We start from the raw sequence: 27807 nt of genomic DNA, 5'->3' as shown, positions 1-27807 counted from the left end.
CTTGGGAGTCCTGTGATATTTTGTACTTTGTACTGTGGCCATTAGCGGGTGTACTTCCTTCTACCTTCCCATGGGGTACTATCCTGAGTTAATTCTGTAGTTTTTTATACATGTTCTCATTTTGTATTATTTTGTTTTTTCTTGGAATAAACTTTCATTTTATCTATTCATGGTTGGCTTCTTTTTGGATGTCAGGCATTGTGCTGCCATCTTGTGGTTGTTTAGAATCTTTAATGTAACCTGGAGTTCTGCCTACAAGAGGCTGCAATAACGAATCGACCCACTCACAAAGATGTTCATTAGCTGAACCTATTCCGGAGACTATCGGTCTCAACGGAGGAATAGCTTCCTTTTTGTGCACTTTAGGTAATCCATGAAAAATAGGACAGACTGGATCCTGTACTATCAAGTAATCAAATTGTTTCTTTGTCAAAATGCCAAGTCTGTAACCTTCTTCTATTATCTTATCCGCTTTACTTTTGAAATCATTAGACGGATTAACCTTGAGTTCTTTATAAGTTGTCAAATCCGATAAAAGTTCCATAATTTTGGAATGATAATCCGCAGTGTTTAGTACCACAACAATTCCTCCCTTATCGGACATTTTTATTATTATGTCCTTATTATTTTGTAGTTGTTGTAAAGCATTCCACTGTTTACGGGAGAAATTGCTGCTCGACCCAACACTGCCAGACCTTATATCATTATCCAAGTTCTTTAATTCCCGTTCCACCACCTCTTGGAATCTATCCATGCAGTCTGATCTAGACTGAATAGGATAGAAAAACGGGTTTTTGGTAGTGAACTTATGGGATTGATCAATTGTTACTCTATCAGTCACATTTTCATTACTTAAAGATTGTAACGTAACAAGTGAAACTTGATCTTGAAAGTCCATACCCTGGAATTCATTTATAGAAGAAAGATTTTCACGTTGCTGATAATGATTATCCACATCTTCTGAATTATTCAAAAAATGTTTTTTAATAGTTAAATTACGGATAAATTTGTTTATATCCAGAAGAGTAGTAAATAAATCGAACTTCTGACTAGGGACAAAGTTCAATCCCAGGGATAGCACCGAAAGTTGATCCTGAGATAAAGACTGGGATGATAAGTTCAAAACATTGTCATTGGTATTTATTTGAAAAGACGCTTCTTGTTGCAAGTGACGACTCCTTGATTTTCCCCGATGTTTCCTGCCACCAAGTCTCTGGCGTTTTTTGAATGGCGGAAAAACTTTTTTCTCCCCGTGTTAGCTCCTGGATGTTGGTGCGCATGCGTGAGTCTCCCTCTCCTCACACTTCTGACAGCGTCACCGGTGGAGTTTGCTTGCGTTCCAGCTTGCGCTCCACCCGGCGGTTGTCATGAAGTATTTTCCATCTGGAGTAGCGTGGACTTGCGCATGCGCCGTCAATACCATCCATGGAGCCGTGCGGCCGCTGATTATTGCGCGATCTAATGTGATTGGACAAGGGCACTATAAAATGTCATCTGACCTGGGTATGGACACGCCCCCGGAAGAAGCAAGGGCGAAACGCGCGTTGGGGCGCTGGGAAGTGCTGTGGGAGGAATATATACCCGTTTGTGTCCACTAAGGTAACTGTATTTCCATACCTCACCTTTTTCATTCTATGCCGTTGGTCAGTTTTATAGGTTTAGGTAGGACTACAGGATCCGTTAGGGCGACTCTACATAGTAGATACACAGATTCATGGGGGATGCTTCATGCACTTTATATTCCTGTGTACTATTTGTAGCAGTCTTGGGAGTCCTGTGATATTTTGTACTTTGTACTGTGGCCATTAGCGGGTGTACTTCCTTCTACCTTCCCATGGGGTACTATCCTGAGTTAATTCTGTAGTTTTTTATACATGTTCTCATTTTGTATTATTTTGTTTTTTCTTGGAATAAACTTTCATTTTATCTATTCATGGTTGGCTTCTTTTTGGATGTCAGGCATTGTGCTGCCATCTTGTGGTTGTTTATAATATTTGTCGGAAGTACCATTTGTTCTATATTGGTTAAGGACATATTGTGTTTTACATTAAAGATTCTAAGGAAATTTTGGGAGTATTTGCAGATAAAAAATGGTCAGCGGAGTTTGCATGGCTAAGTTGTGATGTAGTCTCGTTATACACGAGCATCCCTCATACTTTAGCCATGCAGGCTCTTCAATTTCATCTTGATAATTTCAGTAATTATTCTATAGATTTAAAACCGTATATTTTACAGGTCACTTTTTTCCTCATGACACACAATTTTTTTATGTTTGATTCTCGCTATTATTTACAGCAGTTGGGTGTGGCCATGGGTGCAAAATTTTCACCTTCTTTGGCTAACCTGGTCATGGCTTTTTGGGAACATAATTATATATTTTCAGTTTCCAACCTTTTTCGTTCTCATATTAATTGGTATGGCAGATACATCGACGATTTACTCATTATTTGGGCCGCCGATGTATCTGCCATACCTGAATTCATTAGTTATCTCAATTCAAATGAATTTAATTTACGTTTTACACACAGATGTGAACAAAAGCAGATTGACTTTTCGGATTTAAATTTAACTGGCATTGCTAATCAGATAATAGAGACGAGGACCCATCATAAATCTCTCAGTGGCAACACTGTATTATATGCTGAAAGTAGCCACCCTGTACACACTATTCAATCTATCCCCGTTGGGGAATTTATCAGAATCAAACGTAATTGCAGCAATGACAATATTTTGAAGAATGAAATTGATGTAGCTTCAGGTAAATTGAGACGTCGTAGTTATCCATCTTGGATGCTCAATAGAGCACAAAAAATTGTTGCTTCAAAAAAAGGTGATCATTTGATTGTATCTAAAAACTCGACTTCTTCAGTACCATCTGATGTTGATAAAAATAGTAAACCATATGTGTGTTTTCAGTTTAGCTCACAGTTTAACAGAATAAAGAATATAGTTAACACATTTTTACCTATTCTCTATGAGGATGCCAGTTTGGCTACAATTTTAGGTACAGGAATTAATGTGATATCAAGAAAAGCTTTGACTATCGGCAATAGGGTTTCACCGAGCATGTTCCGTTCCTGCACAAATAGAAGTAGAACCTGGCTAAATTATACGGGTTTCTATAAATGTGGCAGTAACAGATGTAAAACGTGTGACCATGCACTAGTCACCAAGACATTTAATGATTCCACTGCCTCTCAGTTTTTCAATATAAAGCAATATATTAACTGTAATACTGCTTTTGTAGTTTACAAGATTGATTGTACAATATGCAATTTGTCTTATATTGGTTGTACCTCTCGCAAGTTAAAAGTACGAATTACTGAGCATCTGCGAGATGTAGAAAAATCAGGTGATTCTGTTTGTTCCATGTCAGCAGCATCTAGGCACTTTAGCACTCAGCACGCCGGCAATACTGATTGTTTTCGTGCTTATGGTATAGAACGTGTTAATAAACCTTTACGAGGAGGTGATTTCAGACGCTGTCTTTTGATGCGAGAGGCGTTCTGGATTTACCACCTGAACACTCGCTTTCCTGCAGGTCTTAATAAGCGCAACGAACTGATGTATCATTATTAGGATTTTGTGTCATGAATATTTGAGAATAATGTTTCTTTTAAATATGTTCATATTTGTATAAGTGTATATGTGTAATAATGTTTCGTTTTTATGTGTGTATTTTTATACCATTAGGACCTTTCCTTGCCATGTGATTGAGGGTTTTCTGTTCATTGGTTGGTGGTAGCTATATGAAGTCAATTGTTCATTTATCTGTAGCTTTGACAAAGATCTGCAAAGATCGAAACGCGTAGCTCGTTTCCTATTGTGCTATGGAGAGTCACTCAGCCTATGTTTTTATTATGGATCAATAAAGATTTGGAATTTTAAAATTTTTGGAGCTGGAACGAACTTTTTTTCTATTTCTCTGATATCCCTGCCTGCACTCTGTTGCCCCTGCCTTCTCTTTATTGCCCCTCTGTTCTCTGTTGCCCCTGTCTACTCTGTTGCCACTGTCTTTTCTCTGTTGCCCCTGCCTGCTCTCTGTTGCCCATGCATGCTCTATGTTGCACTTGCCTTTTCTCTGATGCCCCTGACTGCTTTGTACCTTTTAAGTACTTTCATGTCCATAATGAAAATGTATTGGCAATAATAACTTTGTTTAGGTTAATCATGATGAATTTAACAATTTACTGTTCCAGGAAAAAAATCCATTGATTACTATAAATAATCTGGAGGAGGAAAACTGCGATAATGCAACTATTGATGAAACACGGGTTCAATTTAAAACCTCAAATCCTTCAAACTATTCAATAAAATCTTGTTCTACATCAGTTGACACTTTTCAAATAATTGTTAAAAGAGAATTGAAAGCATTGCATGATAAACCCAGACATAAATGTAATAATTTCTCATATTCATGTGAATGCAATAAGATCTCTTAGACATTACAAAAATATAATAATAAAAAAATCTTAAAACGGAATGTATAGTAATTATGAATAAGAATATTTATTCCTCACAAGTATACATTATTTTAGAGAGTAACACATAAAATTTAATAACATACAACCCAACAGAAGAATATAAACGAGTATTACCACAATTGCTAATGGAAGGTGAAAATATGGACATTTTGAATAAAAAGATCAAAGAGTAACATCCTATAATGCCAATTTTCCACAGACCAAAATCACCTCTGTACCCAATTATCTCAGGGATTAGTTCATTAAATGTACATTTGAGTTTCTGAGTATGCAGCTATTTATACCCCCTAGTAGAAAGAATTCCAGGTTTTCTAAAGCACACTTCATCAGCCCTTCATATAATGACTAAAGTGATGTAGGATGAACATTAGACATTCCTAACATGTGATGTAGTTGCTCTGACAACAACATCACATGTTAGACATGATCTCCCAGCACTGCCATGTGGTCGGATGCTGATACAGTTGAAAGCAATGATGATGAGTGAGGGAGCGTGACTCATCAATCACACTCTGGGTCTGACTTCACTGATACAGGCACTAACAGCAGGCGCAATGATGTCACTATGTAGAGCCCGATATGCTGAGATGTGCGCACGCTCGCAGCAGAGACATGAGCATCGGGGGAACGAGAAGGAGAGGTGAGTATTGTTTTTTTTGTATAGGGCGTCTCTTTGACACTTTCCAGTCCCTACTCAACCCAAGAGTGCAGGCCCCAACCACGGATCTCCGCGCTGACGATCTGGCCAATTCCTTCAAAGAAAAAATTGACCACATTCGACAGGAAATTGTCTCCCAATCCTTTCATACCATGCACTGTCCTCCCTCCCCCACTGCATCTAGTTCACTCTCTGACTTTGAACCAGTTACAGAAGAAGTAGTAATCAGGCTCCTTGCATCTTCTCGCCCATCCACTTGCACCAGTGACCCCATTCCGTCACATCTCCTCCAGTCCCTTTCCCCGGCTGTCACCTTTCACCTAACAAAAATATTTTCTCTCTCTTCCGGTATTTTTCCCTCCTCATTTAAGCATGCCATCATACATCCATTACTTAAAAAACCATCCCTCGATCAAATCTGTGCCGCTAATTATAGACCTGTCTCTAATCTTCCATTCATCTCTAAACTCCTCGAAGGCCTGGTCCACTCCCGTCTTACCCGCTATCTCTCAGATAACTCTCTTCTCGACCCTCTTCAATCTGGTTTCCGCTCTTTACACTCTACTGAAACTGCCCTCACTAAAGTCTCTAATGACCTACTAACAGCTAAATCTAATGGTCACTACTCCATGCTAATTCTCTTGGATCTCTCCGCAGCTTTCGACACTGTGGATCATCAGCTCCTCCTCACTATGCTCCGCTCCATCGGCCTCAAGCACACCGTTCTCTCCTGGTTCTCCTCCTATCTCTCTGACCGCTCCTTCACTGTATCTTTTGCTTGTTCCTCCTCCTCTCACCTTCCCCTTACTGTTGGGGTTCCTCAAGGACCAGTCCTATGTCCCCCTCCTCTTCTCTTTGTATACTGCCCCCATTGGACAAACAATCAGTAGATTTGGTTTCCAGTACCATCTCTATGCTGACGACACCCAATTATACACTTCTTCTCCTGATATCACACCGACCTTTTTAGAAAACACCAGTGATTGTCTTACCGCTGTCTCGAACATCATGTCCTCCCTCTATCTGAAACTGAACCTGTCAAAAACTGAACTCCTTGTGTTCTCTCCCTCTACTAACCTACCTTTGCCTGACATTGCCATCTCCGTGTGCGGTTCCACCATTACACCAAAGCAACATGCCCGCTGCCTTGGGGTCATACTTGATTCCGAGCTTTCATTCACCCCCCACATCCGATCACTAGCTCGCTCTTCTTATCTGCATCTCGAAAACATTTCTATAATTCTCCCTTTTCTTACTTTCGACTCTGCAAAAACTCTTACTGTTTCACTTATTCTTGTCTTGACTATTGTAACTCTCTACTAATCAGCCTCCCTCTTACCAAACTCTCCCCTCTCCAATCTATCCTGAATGCTGCTGCCAGGATCATATTCCTCACCAATCGTTACACCGATGCCTCTACCTTGTGCCAGTCATTACACTGGTTACCCATCCACTCCAGAATCCAGTACAACACTACTACCCTCATCCACAAAGCACTCCATGGCTCAGCACCACCCTACATCTCCTCCCTGGTCTCAGTCTACCACCCTACTCGTGCCCTCCGCTCCGCTTATGACCTGAGGTTAACATCCTCAATAATCAGAACCTCCCACTCCCATCTCCAAGACTTTACACGTGCTGCGCCGATTCTTTGGAATGGACTACCCAGGTTAATACGATTAATCCCCACAGTTTTAAGCGTGCCCTAAAAACTCATTTGATCGGATTGGCCTACCGCCTCAATGCATTAACATAACTATCCCTGTGTGGCCCATTAAAAAAAAAAAAAAAACTTAAACCATAATCAGGTTCCTCGCATCATGTTCTCATACACTTTATACAGTTAATAGCCCTTTGTGTCTGTACTGTTACATACTTAGGCTGTTAACTGGTTCATGCAGCTTTACATGAACACCCGAGCCTTACACTATGGCTGGTCCGAATAACTAAAGCAATTGCTACCATCCACCTCTCGTGTCTCCCCCTTTTCCTCATAGTTTGTAAGCTTGCGAGCAGGGCCCTCGTTCCTATTGGTATCTATGTTGAACTGTGATTTCTGTTATGCTGTAATGTCTATTGTCTGTACAAGTCCCCTCTATAATTTGTAAAGCGCTGCGGAATATGTTGGCGCCATATAAATAAAATTATTATTATTATTATGCAGGACTATGAGGTGGGGTGTATTATACAGGATGGGCCATGTATATGGATACACTTAAATAAAATGGGAATAGTTGGTTATATCAACTTCCTGTTTGTGGCACATTAGCATGTGAGAGGGGAAAAACTTTTCAAGATGGATGATGACCATGGTGGCCATTTTGAAGTTGGCCATTTTGGATCCAACTTTATTTTTTCCAATGGGAAGAGGGTCATGTGACACATCAAACTTATTGAGAATTTCACAAGAAAAACAATGGTGTGCTTGGTTTTAACGTAACTATTCTTTCATGAGTTATTTACAATTTTCTCTTTTTTACAGCCATTGACATGTCACAGAGGCTAACATGTGAGGAGCCGATAGAAATTGTGCTGATGCCTGGTGAACGCAGTGGCCAGGTCATTGCAGCAGATTTCAATGCAAGACCCTACACAAGAAAACTGTCACCATTCCCATGTTATTTAGGTGTATCCATATTAATGGCCCACCCAAAAAAGTTAGCTTCATCACTGAACAAAATGTCCTGTGTAAACTGTGGGTCCTGTTCCAATTTTTGTTTTGCCCATTCTGCAAATTCAGCGCACTGATGTGGGTCATCCTTGGTGAGATGCTGCAGCAGCTGGATTTTGTAAGGGTGCCATTTGTGAGTAGCTACTATCCGCTGAAGAGATGTTCGACTGATGCCAGATCGGTGCGCTGAATAACCAGACCTGTCTAGCCTTCAACCCAGGTACACTAACAAAGCAGCAATACTTTGATTTGGTCACAGAACCAGTGTTACAGAGATTTCTGCAAATTGTCGGAAAGCCATTTTTCAATAAAACGAGAAGCCACATGTTGCTCACACTACTGTGACTAATCTCCCATCACACACATCTAAGGCTTTCATTGAGCGTGACAGAACATTCCGCAGTCAACCATTAATAACCTCATTGGTAGTACGTTTATTTATGTGCATGGTGCTCATCCTCAATTCTGAATAAATTGAGATATTTTTAAACAAAACAGTTTTCCATTTTTTTTTCCTTCATCTGCATACTAACTCCTTTCTGACTGGCAATTTTCTATTATTGCGTCCCCTTCTTCCAAGAGCCGTAACTTCTTTTTCCGTCGACATTGCCATATGAGCACCATTCATTTTTTTCAGGTAGTGTACTGGAAAGTACGAAAAAAATTCCAAGTGTGGTAAATAGCAAAAAAAGGGCAATTCCACAATTAATTTGCATAGTTTTTATATACAGCATTGATTATAAAGTATAAATAATCCAGAAATATGATTCTCCAGGTTAGTGCAATACCAAATACATAGTGCGCTTTTTTAATTTATGTGATAAAACATTTTTGGGAAATTTGGAAAAACTAAAAAAAACAAAACCTGTTTGTGTCACCATTTTCTGCGACCTATAACATTGTAGATTTTTGTGTGATGGAGATGTGTGAGGGGTTATATTTTTCGCAATAAGCCGACCTCTTATTGCATTATTTTGCACTGTTGTGACGGCCAAAGAATTGCAATTCTGGTGTTTTATTTTTCTCATTATGCCATTTATCAATGAGCTAAATTAGTTTTATATTTTAACTAGCTGTACTACCCGGCTTCGCCCGGGTTAATGACTGCTGTTAGCAAAATAGAATGTGTTAACAAAAATTTATTCTGCACACAAAAACCACAACACAAAAAGATAGAAATGTAATTATTAAAAGGCAAAAACTAAGGTAATAGAAGAATTTCACAACATATATTAGCTTTGTTATACTGAGAATGTCTTTGTTGCCTATATTAACCAATCAGAGCTCAGGTTAATGAACTGTAGCAAAATAGAAGCTGAGCTGTGATTGGTTGCTATTGGCAGCCTGATAAATCCCCAGCCAACAGTAAGCCCACCCCCTGGCAGTATATATTAGCTCACACATACACATAATAGACAGGTCATGTGACTGACAGCTGCCGGATTCCTATATGGTACATTTGTTGCTCTTGTAGTTTGTCTGCTTATTAATCAGATTTTTATTTTTGAAGGACAATACCAGACTTGTGTGTGTTTTAGGGCGAGTTTCATGTGTCAAGTTGTGTGTGTTGAGTTGCGTGTGGCGACATGCATGTAGCGACTTTTGTGAGATGAGTTTTGTGTGGCGACATGCGTGTAGCAACATTTTGTGTGTCGAGTTGCATGTGACAGGTTAGTGTAGCAAGTTGTGTGCAGCAAGATTTGTGCATGGCGAGTTTTGCGCGTGGCGAGTTTTATGTGTGGTGTGTTTTGAGTATGTGCAAGTTTTGTGTGAGGCAACTTTTGCATGTGGTGTGTCATGATCTCAATGGCAAGAGAACATAGCATAAGCATATATAGGAACTAGCTCTTGGAAGATGGGAACTGAGCTGACCATGAACTAAACCTAACGCACAACTAGCAGTGGCCGGGTAGCATGCCTACGTTGATTCTAGATGCCCAGCCCAGCCGGAGGACTAAATAAAGCTAGCAGAGGAAAATATTAGTCCTAGCTCACCTCTAGAGAAATACCCCGAAAGGAGACAGAGGCCCCCCACATGTATTGGCGGTGAGTTGAGATGAAATAACAAACGTAGTATGAAAATAGGTTTAGCAAATTTGAGGTCCACTTACTACATAGCAGAAGACAGAAAGGACACTTTCATGGTCAGCTGAAAACCCTATCAAAAACTCCATCCAGAAATTACTTTAAAACTCTGGCATTAACTCATAACACCAGAGTGGCAATTCCCGTTCACAAGAGCTTTCCAGACACAGTAACGAAACTACAGCTGTGAACTGGAACAAAATGCAAAAACAAACATGGACAAGAGTCCAACTTATCTAGTAGTTGTCTAGGAGCAGGAACAAGCACAGAGAGGCTTCTGATAACATTGTTGACCGGCAAGCAACTAACAGAGCAGCAAGGTTATATAGCGACTCCCACATCTTGATGGGAACAGGTGAACAGAGAAGATGAAGACACCAGTTCAATTCCACCAGTAGCCACCGGGGGAGCCCAGAATCCAAATTCACAACAGTACCCCCCCCTCAAGGAGGGGGCACCGAACCCTCACCAGAACCACCAGGGCGATCAGGATGGGCCCTATGAAAGGCACGAACCAGATCGGAGGCATGAACATCAGATGCATTCACCCAAGAATTATCCTCCTGGCCGTATCCCTTCCACTTGACCAGATACTGGAGTCTCCGTCTGGAAACACGAGAGTCCAAGATTTTCTCCACAACGTACTCCAACTCACCCTCAACCAACACCGGAGCAGGAGGCTCAACGGAAGGCACAACCGGTACCTCATACCTGCGCAATAATGACCGATGAAAAACGTTATGAATAGAAAAGGATGCAGGGAGGTCCAAACGGAAGGAAACAGGGTTAAGAATCTCCAATATCTTATACGGGCCGATAAACCGAGGCTTAAACTTAGGAGAAGAGACCCTCATAGGGACAAAACGAGAAGACAACCACACCAAATCCCCAACAGAAAGCCGAGGACCAACACGACGGTGGCGGTTGGCAAAAAGCTGAGTCTTCTCCTGGGACAACCTCAAATTGTCCACCACCTGCCCCCAGATCTGATGCAATCTCTCCACCACAGCATCCACTCCAGGACAATCCGAAGATTCCACCTGACCAGAGGAAAATCGAGGATGAAACCCCGAATTACAGAAAAACGGGGACACCAAAGTGGCAGAGCTGGCCCGATTATTGAGAGCGAACTCCGCCAATGGCAAAAAAGCAACCCAATCATCCTGGTCAGCAGACACAAAACACCTCAGATATGTCTCCAGGGTCTGATTAATCCGCTCGGTCTGGCCATTCGTCTGAGGATGGAAAGCGGACGAAAAAGATAAATCTATGCCCATCCTAGCACAGAATGCCCGCCAAAATCTAGACACGAATTGGGTCCCTCTGTCAGAAATGATATTCTCAGGAATACCATGCAAACGAACAACATTTTGAAAAAACAGAGGAACCAACTCGGAAGAAGAAGGTAACTTGGGCAGAGGAACCAAATGGACCATTTTAGAAAAACGGTCACACACCACCCAGATGACAGACATCTTCTGAGAAACAGGCAGATCTGAAATAAAATCCATCGAGATGTGCGTCCAAGGCCTCTTAGGAATAGGCAAGGGCAACAATAATCCACTAGCCCGAGAACAACAAGGCTTGGCCCGAGCACAAACGTCACAAGACTGCACAAAGCCTCGCACATCTCGTGACAGGGAAGGCCACCAGAAGGACCTTGCCACCAAATCCCTGGTACCAAAAATGCCAGGATGACCTGCCAACGCAGAAGAATGAACCTCAGAGATGACTCTACTGGTCCAATCATCAGGAACAAACAGTTTATCAGGTGGGCAACGATCAGGTCTCTCCGCCTGAAACTCCTGCAAGGCCCGCCGCAGATCTGGAGAAACGGCTGACAATACCACTCCATCCTTAAGGATACCTGTGGGCTCAGAGTTACCAGGCGAGTCAGGCTCAAAACTCCTAGAAAGGGCATCCGCCTTAACATTCTTAGAACCCGGTAGGTATGACACCACAAAATTAAACCGAGAGAAAAATAATGACCAGCGCGCCTGTCTAGGATTCAGGCGCCTGGCGGTCTCAAGATAAATCAAATTTTTGTGGTCAGTCAATACCACCACCTGATGTCTGGCCCCCTCAAGCCAATGGCGCCACTCCTCAAAAGCCCACTTCATGGCCAAAAGCTCCCGATTCCCAACATCATAATTCCGCTCAGCGGGCGAAAATTTACGGGAAAAGAAGGCACAAGGCCTCATCACGGAGCAGTCAGAACTTTTCTGCGACAACACTGCCCCAGCTCCGATCTCAGAAGCGTCGACCTCAACCTGAAAAGGTAGAGCAACATCAGGCTGACGCAACACAGGGGCAGAGGAAAAACGGCGCTTAAGCTCCCGAAAGGCCTCCACAGCATCAGGGGACCAATCAGCAACATCAGCACCCTTCTTAGTCAAATCGGTCAATGGCTTAGCAATATCCGAAAAACCAGCAATAAATCGACGATAAAAGTTAGCAAAGCCCAAAAATTTCTGAAGACTCTTAAGAGAAGAGGGCTGCGTCCAATCACAAATAGCTTGAACCTTGACAGGATCCATTTCAATGGAAGAGGGGGAAAAAATATATCCCAAAAAGGAAATCCTCTGTACCCCAAAAACACACTTAGAACCCTTCACACACAAAGAATTAGACCGCAAAACCTGAAAAACCCTCCTGACTTGCTGGACATGAGAGTCCCAGTCATCCGAAAAAATCAGAATATCATCCAGATACACAATCATAAATTTATCCAAATAATCGCGAAAAATATCATGCATAAAGGACTGGAAAACTGACGGAGCATTAGAAAGACCAAAAGGCATCACTAAATACTCAAAGTGGCCCTCGGGCGTATTAAATGCGGTTTTCCACTCATCCCCCTGCCTGATTCGCACCAAATTATACGCCCCACGAAGGTCAATCTTAGAGAACCACTTGGCCCCCTTTATGCGAGCAAACAAATCAGTCAGCAACGGCAATGGGTATTGATATTTAACAGTGATTTTATTCAAAAGCCGATAATCAATACATGGTCTCAAAGAGCCGTCTTTTTTTGACACAAAGAAAAAACCGGCTCCTAAGGGAGATGACGATGGACGAATATGTCCCTTTTCCAAGGACTCCTTTATATATTCTCGCATAGCAGCATGTTCAGGCACAGACAGATTAAATAAACGACCCTTTGGGTATTTACTACCCGGGATTAAATCTATGGCACAATCGCACTCTCGGTGCGGAGGTAACGAACCAAGCTTGGATTCTTCAAAGACGTCACGATAGTCAGACAGGAACTCAGGAATTTCAGAGGGAATGGATGATGAAATGGAAACCACAGGTACATCCCCATGAGCCCCCTTACATCCCCAGCTCAACACAGACATAGCTCTCCAGTCGAGGACTGGGTTGTGAGATTGCAGCCAAGGCAATCCTAGCACCAAATCATCATGTAGATTATACAGCACCAGAAAGCGAACAATCTCCTGGTGATCCGGATTAATACGCATAGTTACTTGTGTCCAGTATTGTGGTTTATTATTAGCCAATGGGGTGGAGTCAATCCCCTTCAGAGGAATAGGAGTCTCCAAAGGCTCTAAATCATACCCACAGCGTTTGGCAAAGGACCAATCCATAAGACTCAAAGCGGCGCCAGAGTCGACATAGGCGTCCGTGGTAATAGATGACAAAGAGCAAATCAGGGTCACAGATAGAATAAATTTAGACGGTAAGGTGCAAATGGAAACAGATTTACCAAGCTTTTTAGTGCGCTTAGAGCATGCTGATATAACATGAGTAGAATCACCACAATAGAAACACAACCCATTTTTCCGTCTAAAATTCTGCCGCTCGCTTCGGGACAGAATTCTATCACACTGCATACTCTCTGGCGACTTCTCAGTGGACACCGCCAGATGGTGCACTGGTTTGCGCTCCCGCAAACGCCTATCGATCTGAATAGCCATTGTCATGGACTCATTCAGACCCGCAGGCACAGGGAACCCCACCATAACATCCTTAATGGCATCAGAGAGACCCTCTCTGAAAGTCGCCGCCAGGGCGCACTCATTCCACTGAGTAAGCACAGACCATTTACGGAATCTTTGGCAGTAAATTTCCGCTTCATCTTGCCCCTGAGATAGGGACATCAAAGTTTTTTCTGCCTGAAGCTCCAAATGAGGTTCGTCATAAAGCAACCCCAAGGCCAGAAAAAACGCATCCACATTGAGCAACGCAGGATCCCCTGGTGTCAATGAAAAAGCCCAGTCTTGAGGGTCGCCCCGGAGCAAGGAAATCACAATCCTGACCTGCTGTGCAGGGTCTCCGGCAGAGCGAGATTTCAGAGACAAAAATAATTTGCAATTATTTCGAAAATTCTGAAACCCGGATCTATTCCCCGAGAAAAATTCCGGCAAAGGAATTCTCGGCTCAGATACAGGTGCATGACAAACAAAATCTTGCAAATTTTGTACCTTCGTGGCGAGATTATTCAAACCTGCAGTTACACTCTGAAGATCCATTACAAACAGGTGGACACAGAGCCATTCAAGGGTTAAGAGGAGGTAAGAAGCAGCTAGACAGCAATTAAGGGCTAGGCAGCAAAACTCTGAGGGGAAAAAAAAAAAAAAAAAAAAAATTTCCCTTCAACACTTCTTTTACTCCTGCTTCAGCCCAAACAATTAACACTTTGCGGGCCGGTCAAACTGTCATGATCTCAATGGCAAGAGAACATAGCATAAGCATATATAGGAACTAGCTCTTGGAAGATGGGAACTGAGCTGACCATGAACTAAACCTAACGCACAACTAGCAGTGGCCGGGTAGCATGCCTACGTTGATTCTAGATGCCCAGCCCAGCCGGAGGACTAAATAAAGCTAGCAGAGGAAAATATTAGTCCTAGCTCACCTCTAGAGAAATACCCCGAAAGGAGACAGAGGCCCCCCACATGTATTGGCGGTGAGTTGAGATGAAATAACAAACGTAGTATGAAAATAGGTTTAGCAAATTTGAGGTCCACTTACTACATAGCAGAAGACAGAAAGGACACTTTCATGGTCCGCTGAAAACCCTATCAAAAACTCCATCCAGAAATTACTTTAAAACTCTGGCATTAACTCATAACACCAGAGTGGCAATTCCCGTTCACAAGAGCTTTCCAGACACAGTAACGAAACTACAGCTGTGAACTGGAACAAAATGCAAAAACAAACATGGACAAGAGTCCAACTTATCTAGTAGTTGTCTAGGAGCAGGAACAAGCACAGAGAGGCTTCTGATAACATTGTTGACCGGCAAGCAACTAACAGAGCAGCAAGGTTATATAGCGACTCCCACATCTTGATGGGAACAGGTGAACAGAGAAGATGAAGACACCAGTTCAATTCCACCAGTAGCCACCGGGGGAGCCCAGAATCCAAATTCACAACAGTGGTGCAACTTTTGTACATGTGGCAATTTTTCTGTGTGTGCAAGTTTTGCATGAGGTGAGTTTTCCATGAGATGAGTTTTGCACGTGTGGCGAGTTTTGCGTGAGCCTAGTTTTGCATATGGCGAGTTTTGCATGTAGCGAGTTTTGCGCGTTACGAGTTTTGAGTGGTGACTTTTGTGTTTCGACTTTTATGTGGCGAGGTTGGTGTGTGTGTGGTGAAATGTGTGCTGAGGGTCGTATATGTGTTCAAGCACGTGGTAGTGTGTGGCACATTTTGTGTTTGTGTTCATATCCCCGTGTGTGGTGAGTATCCCATGTCGGGGCCCACCTTAGCAACTGTATGGTATATACTCTTTGGCGCCATCGCTCTCATTCTTTAAGTCCTCATTGTTCACATCTGGCAGCTGTCAATTTTCCTCCAACACTTTTCCCTTCACTTTTTCCCCATTATGTAGATAGGGGCAAAATTGTTTGGTGAATTGGAACGCGCGGGGTTAAAATTTCACCTCACAACATAGCCTATGACGCTCTCGGGGTCCAGACGTGTGACTGTGCAAAATTTTGTGGCTGTGGCTGCGACAGTGCAGATGCCAATCCCGGACATACACACATACATACATACACACATTCAGCTTTATATATTAGATATACCTGTATGTAATCTCCTGTATATAGTATATACCTGTGTGTCATCTCACCTATATATATAGTATATATCTGTGTGTCATCTCCTCCTGTATATAGTATATACCTGTATGTCATCTCCTCCTATACATAGCATATACCTGTATGTCATCTCCTCCTGTATATACTATATACCTGTAGGTAATCTGCTCCTGTATATAGTATATACCTGTGTGTCATCTCCTCCTGTATATAGTATATACCTGTATGTCATCTCCTCCTGTATGTAGTATGTACCTGTATGTCATCTCCTCCTCTATATAGTATATACCTGTGTGTCATCTCTCCTGTATATAGTATATATCTGTGTCATCTCCTCCTGTATATAGTATATACCTGTGTGTCATCTCCCCTGTAAATAGTATATACCTGTGTGTCATCTCCTCCTGTATATAGTATATATCTGTATGTCATCTCCTCCTGTATTAGCCCTCGTTCACACGTTATTTGGTCAGTATTTTTACCTCAGTATTTGTAAGCTAAAATGGCAGCCTGATAAATCCCCAGCCAACAGTAAGCCCACCCCCTGGCAGTATATATTAGCTCACACATACACATAATAGACTGGTCATGTGACTGACAGCTGCCGGATTCCTATATGGTACATTTGTTGCTCTTGTAGTTTGTCTGCTTATTAATCAGATTTTTATTTTTGAAGGATAATACCAGACTTGTGTGTGTTTTAGGGCGAGTTTCGTGTGTCAAGTTGTGTGTGTTGAGTTGCGTGTGGCAACATGCATGTAGGGACTTTTGTGAGATGAGTTTTGTGTGGCGACATGCGTGTAGCAACTTTTTGTGTGTTGAGTTGCATGTGACAGGTTAGTGTAGCAAGTTGTGTGCAGCAAGTTTTGCGCATGGCGAGTTTTGCACGTGGCGAGTTTTATGTGTGGTGCCTTTTGAGTATGTGCAAGTTTTGTGTGAGGCAACTTTTGCATGTGTTGCAACTTTTGTGCATGTGGCAATTTTTCTGCGTGTGGCAATTTTTCTGCGTGTGCAAGTTTTGCGTGTGGCGAGTTTTCCATGAGGTAAGTTTTGCATGTGGAGAGTTTTGCGCATGGCGAGTTTTGAGCGGCGACTTTTGTGTTTCTACTTTTATGTGGCGAGGTTGGTGTATGTGTGGTGAAATGTGCGCTGAGGGTGGTATATGTGTTCGAGCACGTGGTAGTGTGTGGCGCATTTTGTGTGTGTGTTCATATCCCCGTGGTGGTGTGGTGATTATCCCATATTGGGGCCCCACCTTAGCAACTGTACAGTATATACTCTTTGGTGCCATCGCTCTCATTCTTTAAGTCCCCCTTGTTCACATCTGGCAGCTGTTAGTTTGCCTCCAACACTTTTCCTTTCACTTTTTCCCCATTATGTAGATAGGGGCAAAATTGTTTGGTGAATTGGAAAGCGCGGGGTTAAAATTTCACCTCACAACATAGCCTATGACGCTCTCGGGGTCCAGACGTGTGACTGTGCAAAATGTTGTGCCTGTAGCTGCGACGCCTCCAACACTTTTCCTTTCACTTTTTCCCCATTATGTAGATAGGGGCAAAATTGTTTGGTGAATTGGAAAGCGCGGGGTTAAAATTTCACCTCACAACATAGCCTATGACGCTCTCGGGGTCCAGACGTGTGACTGTGCAAAATTTTGTGGCTGTAGCTGCGACGGTTCTGATGCCAATCCCGGACATACATACATACACACACACATACACACATTCAGCTTTATATATTAGATAGATCAGTCTTTTGTGAAAGTAGTGTTACCACATATGTGCTTTTAAAAAAAAAAAATAAATAAACAAGGGAAAATGGGTGATTCAAACTTTTACATATACTTTTTTTTTTATATTTACTTTTTTCTTTTTTTTCTTTTCATTGTACTTGATAGTTGCCTTAGAGAACTTGAACCTGTGATCATCCTATCGCTTGTGCTAGATACAGCAAGACAACAGTATTGCGGTTTATATAAAAGGTCACAGGCTTCTATGAACCACAGCCACATAAAGTATGTGTTCCATCATGTTAGGCACACAGACACGGGGTCTACAGCAGAATCTCGGCTGTCGAGGAATAACATCGGTACACCATGATCATGTAGTGGGAGTGCTGATGAACTGTTAGAACAGTGAACTGTGTCACAAACACAGATTGACAGTAGCATTTAATAAATTAACAGCCATTGGTTGATTTCTGCTTCACGCCGGCTGTTCAGTCATCATCTGCTGACAAAACTGTGGGCTCAGTACTTGAGCTTCCTGGGCTTTGTGCAGCGCTGCCGTAAATTTACGGTGGGCAGTCATGTATTGAGATGGTCCAGGATTCTGGTGCTAAACAGCAATCTTATGAAAAGCAAGCTGTCAGTCAGTGCCGGGGTAGCAGTTACAGCCACAGCTCTCTATACATTAAGCAGTGACTGAAACCGTGTCGGCGCCGCCCCTATAACTGGAAGCTTCGGCAGTGGGGCTCTAACTGTGGGCATGTTAATGACCGGGCCAATTTTTACAATTCTGACCACTGTCCCTTTATGAGGTTATAACTCTGGAACGCTTCAACGTATCCCGGTGATTCTGACAGTGTTTTCTCGTGACATATTGCACTTCATGATAGTAGTAACATTTCTTTGATATTACCTGTGTTTATTTGTGAAAAAAAAACAACAGAAAATTGGCGAACATTTCTCAATTTTTCGAACTTTGAATCTTAATTGAATTGAATTTTGAATTACACAGATATGTCACACAAAATACTTAATAACATACCCTGCCTTATTGATTAAGAGGAAGGTGCCTCTTAATGAATCAGGAGCATCCACGCCAACAAACCCCTCCCTAGAAAGAAGGTAATTTTTGTGGATTGGTTTGTGAATACATTAGTATTGTGAGCATACAGTATGACTTTTTTAGAAAAGATGAAAACAATGAAATTACTTATGAATAACATATTGATTAGCAGAATTTGTGGCAATGTTGTTTTGTTTTATTACACTTTTTTTTACTAAGTGCATTATTTTGCCAAAATGTCCATTCCATTGCTGCATATTAATACATTTTCCTATTTATCTAGTTTGTTCAGCAAATAGTTCTGGAAACATAGAAGTGATTCTGCAGAAGGAAGAGCACAAGGTGTGGGAGAATATTGGACAATTATTGAAAGACAATAACTCTTTTATCAAAAAGTCTCAAAGAGGTAGGTATGATATCTATGTGTACAGCCAGCCATGGTGGGTTGGCATTTTTGATTACCAGAAAGTTATGCTGTAAAGCCATACTAGTTAACCTCCAGCTATTGTAAAACTACAATAAGGGTAACCAGACAATAGAAATCATAAAAAAATAAATAAAACTTTATACAGACATTTAGCCAGCATTCTGAAACCCTTGTGCTGTACGGCATGGCACCCAAACGATCTGTACCTAATGTATTTTCTATAAATCTGCCTACTGGCATGGCTGTCTAAAATGGCCGCCCGTTACTTGTTTACATCCTGGAGACTGGATCAATTATATGAGTGTAACGTATGGGCTAGCATGCAATTCAGAACAGCAGTTTACAATCTTAGAAACACTTCTATACCCCAACCAAATATCTCTCTCCCATCCCGATGTGACCTCAATGAATTTGGAGGAATAGTCCGTCATCAATTTTATTGAAAATACCCCCAAATTAACCATGTGTATCCGCGAATTAGCCGTGAGCAAAGTCTCTTGACATTGATCAACTGCCCCATATTATAATGTTCCACAGAAACTCACTCTCTCCTTAAACAAAAGGAAGTTCAAGTTTGGTCTGGGGTCCATTGGGTTTCGTATCAGCACCTACAGGTGCATCTCACAAAGTTAGAATATCATCAAAAAGTTAATTTATTTCAGCTCTTCAATACAAAAAAAAGCAGCTTGGATTGTGTGACTCTCCACTCTCCCTCCAGACTCTGGGACCTTGATTTCCAAGGTCTAGTGTGAAGTATCTAAAATCAATGATAGTTTGGGGAGCCATGTTATCTACCGGTGCAGGTCCTCTGAGTTTTATCAAGACCAAAGTCAGCGCAGCCGTCTACTTGGAAATTTTAGAGCACTTCATGCTTCCCTCTGCCGGCAAGCTTTTTGGAGATGGAAATATCAGGACTTGGCACCTGTCCACGCTGCCAGAAGTACCAATAACTGGTTTAAAAACAACAGGATCACTGTGCTTTATTGGCCAGCAAACTCTTCTAATCTTATAGAGAATCTATAGGGTATTATCAAGAGGAAGATGAGACACCAGACCCAACAATGCAGATGAGCTGAAGGGTACTATCAAAGCAACCCGGGCTTCCATAACACCTCAGCAGTGCCACAGACTGATGGCCTTCATGCCATGCCGCATTAATGCAGTAATTGATGCAAAAGGAGCCCCGAACAAGTATTGAGTACATCTACTGAATATGTATTTCAGTAGGCCAACATTTCGGATTTTAAAACATTTTTTCAAGCTGGTGTTATAAAGTATTCTAATTTACTGAGATAATGACTTTTCAATTTTCATTGACTGTCAGCCATAATAATCAACATTAACAGAAATAAACACTTGAAATAGATCACTCTGTGAGTTTCACTTTTTGTTTTGAAGAACTGAAATAAATTAACTTTTTGATGATATTCTAATTTTGTGAGATGCACCTGTAGGTGTAGATTAGGATTCTAAGTTATGGAACAATCCAGAAATGTGGCAAAAAATCCGAAAGTTCTGAATGTTGATATTGGCAATAAACAGGGCCTGAACAGTCAATGTGCCTAAGGGCTCCTTCTCATTTGCGAGAAATACGTCCGAGTCTCGCAGGTAAAAACCCTGCTCTGGCGCCGGCACTCCAGAGCGGAGCGTGCGGCCGCACAGCAATACATGCAGCTGCATGCTCTGCTCTGGAGTGCCGGTGCCAGAGCAGGGTTTTTACCTGCGAGACTCGGACGTATTTCTTGCAAGTGAGAAGGAGCCCCAACTATATAACTACAGGCTCTATCTCAGCCTTAAGTCTTTTTGGCGCCAGAATGTAGTTTGATGTGTGCATGGTTACTTACTGCGGCGGTGCAGTGGGCCTTAGTGTTCTTACCGACCCGGGCCTGCTCTGGACAAAGAATCAGTGTATATGGACGGATGCGTGGCCCCTCCAACAGGTGAGCTGTACTGTTGATGCTTGTGGATCAACTCCTCAGTGGTATGCGTCTCTTAGCAGCATTCCTGTCATGATTCCCAATGGCAGGGACATGGGCAAAAACGGACTAGCTCTAGGAAGATGGTAACTCAGGTAACCGCGATGCTGAACCTAACACGCAAATAGAAATAGCCAGGGGGTGTGCCTACGTTGATCTCTAGACACCTCGCGCCAGCCGGAGAGCTAACTACCCCTAGAAGAGGAATACACAGACCTGGCTTGCCTCCAGGGAAACCCCAAAAGTTATAGTAGCCCCCCACATGTAATAACGGTTAGGTAAGAAGAAAACACTAACGCAGTATGAATATAGTTTCAGCAAAGTGAGGCCCTCTGACTAGATAGATGAAAATACAAAAGAGGACTTCGCGGTTACCTCAAAACCCTAAGCAGCCATCCTGAAACTACCTTAACTCCGTTATCAACTCATGACACCGGAGTAGTAATTTCAGATCACTAGAGCTTCCAGCAGCACAAGAAATATAAATGCATGCTGGACAAAACAAATACAAAAAAAAGGCAAAGATTCAACTTAGCTGAATTGCAGACTTGGAGCAGGTAGCAAGCAACAGAGATGCTCTGGTAACATTGATCGCCGGCACTAGAGTGACTGAGAAGCCAGACTAAATAGGAAACTCCCAATTTCCTGATGAAAACAGGTGCACTGGAAACACAAGACCAAAGTCAACCAGTACCACCAGTAGCCACCAGAGGGAGCCCAAAAACAGAATTCACAACAGTACCCCCCCCTTAAGGAGGGGGCACCGAACCCTCATGAGAACCACCAGGGCGATCTGGATGCGCCCTATGAAAGGCGCGAACCAAATCAGAGGCATGAACATCAGAGGCAGTCACCCAAGAATTATCCTCCTGACCGTATCCCTTCCATTTAACCAGATATTGAAGTCTCCGTCTGGAAATACGAGAGTCCAAAATCTTCTCCACAACATACTCCAATTCACCCTCCACCAGCACAGGAGCAGGAGGCTGAACAGAAGGAACAACCGGTACCTCGTACCTCCGCAACAACGACCTATGGAAGACATTATGAATGGTGAAAGATGCTGGAAGGTCCAAACGAAAAGATACAGGATTAAGAATCTCCAAAATCTTATAAGGACCTATGAACCGAGGTTTGAACTTAGGAGAAGAGACCTTCATAGGGACAAAGCGAGAAGACAACCACACCAAGTCTCCAACACGGAGATGATGACCCACACGACGATGACGATTAGCAAACTGCTGAGTCTTCTCCTGAGACAACTTCAAATTGTCCACCACATGACTCCAAATCCGGTGCAGTCTATCCACCACAGAATCCACTCCAGGACAATCCGAAGACTCCACCTGACCAGACGAAAAACGAGGGTGAAACCCTGAATTGCAAAAGAAAGGAGAAACCAGAGTAGCAGAACTGGCCCGATTATTGAGGGCAAACTCTGCCAACGGCAAAAAGGCGACCCAATCATCCTGATCAGCAGACACAAAACACCTCAAATACGTCTCCAAGGTCTGATTAGTTCGCTCCGTCTGGTCATTAGTCTGAGGATGGAACGCAGATGAAAAAGACAAATCAATGCCCATCCTGGCACAGAACGCTCGCCAGAACCTAGACACAAATTGAGATCCTCTGTCAGACACGATGTTTTCCGGGATACCATGCAAGCGAACCACATTCTGAAAAAATAAAGGAACCAACTCCGATGAAGAAGGCAATTTGGGCAAGGGTACCAAATGAACCATCTTAGAAAAACGGTCACACACCACCCAAATGACAGACATTTTCTGAGAAACCGGGAGATCCGAGATAAAGTCCATAGAGATGTGCGTCCACGGCCTCTTCGGAATAGGCAAGGACAACAACAATCCACTAGCCCGAGAACAGCAAGGCTTGGCCCGAGCACAAACATCACAAGACTGTACAAAGGTACGCACACCCCGAGACAGGGAAGGCCACCAGAAGGACCTGGCCACCAAATCTCTGGTACCAAAAATTCCAGGGTGGCCCGCCAACACAGAAGAATGAACCTCTGAGATGACTCTACTGGTCCACTCATCTGGAACAAACAATCTCCCAGACGGACAACGATCAGGCTTATCAGTCTGAAACTCCTGCAAAGCACGTCGCAAGTCTGGGGAGACAGCAGACAAAATCACTCCATCCTTAAGGATACCCGTAGGCTCAGAATCACCAGAGGAGTCAGGCTCAAAACTCCTAGAAAGAGCATCTGCCTTCACATTTTTCGAGCCCGGCAAGTATGAAACCACAAAATTAAACCGAGAGAAAAACAATGACCAGCGCGCCTGTCTAGGATTCAGACGCCTGGCGGACTCAAGGTAAATCAGATTCTTGTGATCAGTCAAGACCACCACCTGATGTCTAGCACCCTCAAGCCAATGACGCCACTCCTCAAATGCCCACTTCATAGCCAAGAGCTCCCGATTGCCGACATCATAATTTCGCTCGGCGGGCGAAAACTTTCGAGAGAAGAATGCACATGGTCTCATCACTGAGCAATCGGGACTTTTCTGCGACAAAACCGCCCCCGCTCCAATCTCGGAAGCATCAACCTCAACCTGAAAAGGGAGCGAAACATCAGGCTGGCGCAACACAGGGGCAGAGGAAAAGCGGCGCTTAAGCTCCCGAAAGGCCTCCACAGCCGCAGAGGACCAATTGGCAACATCAGCACCCTTCTTAGTCAAATCAGTAAGAGGTTTAGCAACACTTGAAAACCCAGTTATAAATCGACGATAGAAATTAGCAAAGCCCAAGAACTTCTGAAGACTCTTCAGGGAAGTAGGCTGCGTCCAATCACAAATAGCCCGAACCTTGACAGGATCCATCTCAACAGAAGAAGGGGAAAAAATATACCCCAAAAAGGAAATCTTCTGAACCCCAAAGATACACTTTGAGCCCTTTACAAACAGAGAATTGGACCGCAAAACCTGAAAAACCTTCCTAACCTGTTGAACATGCGACTCCCAGTCATCCGAAAAAATCAAAATATCATCCAAATACACAATCATAAATTTATCCAGGTATTTACGGAAAATATCGTGCATAAAGGACTGAAAGACTGAAGGAGCATTAGAACGACCAAAAGGCATTACCAAATACTCAAAATGGTCCTCGGGCGTATTAAATGCAGTTTTCCACTCATCTCCCTGCTTAATCCGCACCAAATTATACGCACCCCGAAGATCAACCTTAGAGAACCACTTTGCCCCTTTAATACGAGCAAATAAATCAGTCAATAGTGGCAAAGGATACTGGTATTTGACTATAATCTTATTCAACAGGCGATAATCAATACAGGGCCTCAGGGAGCCATCTTTTTTACCCACGAAAAAAAAACCTGCTCCTAAAGGGGATGAGGATGGACGGATATGTCCCTTTTCCAAGGACTCCTTAATATACTCTCGCATAGCAGCATGCTCAGGCACAGATAGATTGAACAAACGACCCTTAGGAAACTTGCTGCCCGGAATCAAGTCTATAGCACAATCGCAATCCCGGTGAGGGGGAAGAGAACTAAGTTTAGGCTCCTCAAAAACATCACAATAATCAGACAAAAATGCCGGAATTTCAGAGGGAGTAGATGAAGCAATGGAAACCAAAGGTACTTCCCCATGAGCCCCCTGACATCCCCAACTTAACACAGACATTGTTTTCCAGTCAAGGACTGGATTATGAGTTTGCAACCATGGCAATCCAAGCACTAAGACATCATGCAAGTTATGCAACACAAGGAAGCGAATCACCTCCCGATGGTCAGGAGTCATACACATAGTCACTTGTGTCCAGAATTGTGGTTTATTCCTAGCCAAAGGTGTGGAGTCGATACCCTTCAGAGGGATAGGAACTTCCAAAGGCTCTAGGCTAAACCCACAACGTCTGGCAAAGGACCAATCCATAAGACTCAAGGAAGCGCCAGAATCCACATAGGCATCCACAGAAATAGTTGATAATGAACAGATCAAAGTTACAGACAAAATAAACTTAGACTGTAAGGTGCCAATTGCAAAAGACTTATCAACCATTTTTGTGCGTTTAGAGCATGCTGATATAACATGAGCAGAATCACCACAGTAGAAGCACAACCCATTTTTACGCCTATAATTCTGCCGTTCACTTCTGGACAGAATTCTATCACATTGCATAATCTCTGGTGCCTGCTCAGAAGACACCGCCAAATGGTGCACAGGTTTGCGCTCCCGTAAACGCCGATCAATCTGAATAGCCATAGTCATGGATTCATTCAGACCTGTGGGCGTAGGAAACCCCACCATGACATCTTTAACGGCGTCAGAGAGACCTTCTCTGAAATTCGCCGCCAGGGCGCACTCATTCCACTGAGTAAGCACAGACCATTTTCGAAATTTTTGACAATATATTTCAGCTTCATCATGCCCTTGAGAGAGGGCTGTCAAGGCCTTTTCAGCCTGAATCTCCAAATTAGGTTCCTCATAGAGCAACCCCAGTGCCAGAAAAAACGCATCCACATTACCACATTAAGCAGCGCAGGATCCCCTGGTGCCAATGCAAATGCCCAATTCTGGGGGTCACCCCGCAACAAGGAAATAACAATTTTTACCTGCTGAGCGGGGTCTCCAGCGGAGCGAGATCTCAGAGAAAGATACAATTTACAATTGTGCTTAAAATTCAAAAAGCGAGATCTATCTCCAGAAAAGAACTCAGGTATAGGGATCTTGGGTTCAGACATAGGAGCATGTATAACATAGTCTTGGATATTTTGAACCTTAGAGGCAAGAGTATTAAGATTTGAAGCTAAACCCTGGATATCCATTTCTCAACAGCAGAGGTCTGAGCCATTCAGGGGTTAAGAGGAGAGGAAAAAAAAACAAAAAAAAAACAGCAGATTGCAATTATGGCTAGACAGAACCTCTGAGTAAAAAAAAAAAAAAAAAAAAAGTGTCAGAAACGTCTTTTTTTCTCTCCTTCTTTAGCCAATACCTTTAATACATTATGGCCGGCAATACTGTCATGATTCCCAATGGCAGGGACATGGGCAAAAACGGACTAGCTCTAGGAAGATGGTAACTCAGGTAACCGCGATGCTGAACCTAACACGCAAATAGAAATAGCCAGGGGGTGTGCCTACGTTGATCTCTAGACACCTCGCGCCAGCCGGAGAGCTAACTACCCCTAGAAGAGGAATACACAGACCTGGCTTGCCTCCAGGGAAACCCCAAAAGTTATAGTAGCCCCCCACATGTAATAACGGTTAGGTAAGAAGAAAACACAAACGCAGTATGAATATAGTTTCAGCAAAGTGAGGCCCTCTGACTAGATAGATGAAAATACAAAAGAGGACTTCGCGGTTACCTCAAAACCCTAAGCAGCCATCCTGAAACTACCTTAACTCCGTTATCAACTCATGACACCGGAGTAGTAATTTCAGATCACTAGAGCTTCCAGCAGCACAAGAAATATAAATGCATGCTGGACAAAACAAACACAAAAAAAAGCCAAAGATTCAACTTAGCTGAATTGCAGACTTGGAGCAGGTAGCAAGCAACAGAGATGCTCTGGTAACATTGATTGCCGGCACTAGAGTGACTGAGAAGCCAGACTAAATAGGAAACTCCCAATTTCCTGATGAAAACAGGTGCACTGGAAACACAAGACCAAAGTCAACCAGTACCACCAGTAGCCACCAGAGGGAGCCCAAAAACAGAATTCACAACACATTCCTGGCAGAAATCTCACATCTGTACAGGTTCTGGTTACGGACAAGTTCCGCTCCAATCTGCCGCTGCTCTGGTCTCTGAGGAGCTTCCATGAGAGGATATTGTCGGATTCTTCTTCTGCACAGACATCCTCTCATTAGCTGCAAACTGCCCTTAACATGGCCACTCTTCTTCCTGTGTTTCACATCAGTCGCATTGTAGTCCCACCTACTGACATTTTATAAGCAAATCGCAGTATTTCAGCAATGCTTGGGCAACAGCGACATCTTGTGACCGAATAACAACATTTACTGTAGAGAATCGAATCTACTTACAACAAGTACAGAGCTTATACTGGTGTGGATACAGGTATATATACCAATCCGACGATCTGACACATCTCACAGCATGATTGGTGTTGTAAACTTGCAACTGCTGAAGAGCCACTGCTCTAAAAGCAAATATAGTCATATATTTGATTTGATAATGCCTGCGCAGTAGCTACTATCGGTGCCCATAGCTGTGATCCGATAGCTGCTACTGTGCAAGTGCCGGTGGTGCCATCTTACTGGAGAAGAAAAAATAATTCCTCCTCCAAGATGGCGCCAGCCGCGCAGTAGTAGCTCGGAGATGGCTATGGACACTGATAGCAGCTACTGCGCAGGCGCGACGGGCACCATTTTCAAATTGATTTTTTTTCTCTAGCTGAATAACGTGAATAAAATGTATTATTGGCACATAAAACATGCGATTTTGCTGCAGAGCAGGTGCCACGACCGTCATCTGCCTGCAGAAGGTTTTTTTTTTTTTTTTTTTTTTTTTTTTACTTATGTACAGATATTCATTATGCAAACTAGGGGGCAGTTGGTGAGGGATCAGTGACCTGTCAGCAGTCTGCATAATGAATATCTAATCAGAGCACCACGTGAAGACCCCCCTCCAGGCCCACCCCGGGGCAT

The 27807-nt window shown here is 42.9% G+C and overlaps 1 protein-coding gene across 2 annotated transcripts in view; it reads left to right on the top strand.

Moving 5' to 3' along the window:
• CYB5R4 (cytochrome b5 reductase 4) overlaps window positions 1-27807 on the top strand; it is a 389372-nt gene that overhangs the window by 239773 nt on the left and 121792 nt on the right. For both annotated transcript variants that reach the window (XM_077289796.1, XM_077289795.1), the window contains one exon: window positions 19039-19161. In XM_077289796.1, coding sequence (XP_077145911.1) covers window positions 19039-19161 — 123 coding nt within the window. The remainder of the gene's footprint in view (window positions 1-19038; window positions 19162-27807) is intronic.

Source organism: Ranitomeya variabilis, chromosome 2 (assembly GCF_051348905.1).
Source record: "Ranitomeya variabilis isolate aRanVar5 chromosome 2, aRanVar5.hap1, whole genome shotgun sequence".
Lineage (NCBI taxonomy): Eukaryota > Metazoa > Chordata > Amphibia > Anura > Dendrobatidae > Ranitomeya > Ranitomeya variabilis.
The sequence above is the reverse complement of the archived record's forward strand: the minus strand, read 5'-3'. Positions and strand labels throughout refer to the sequence as shown.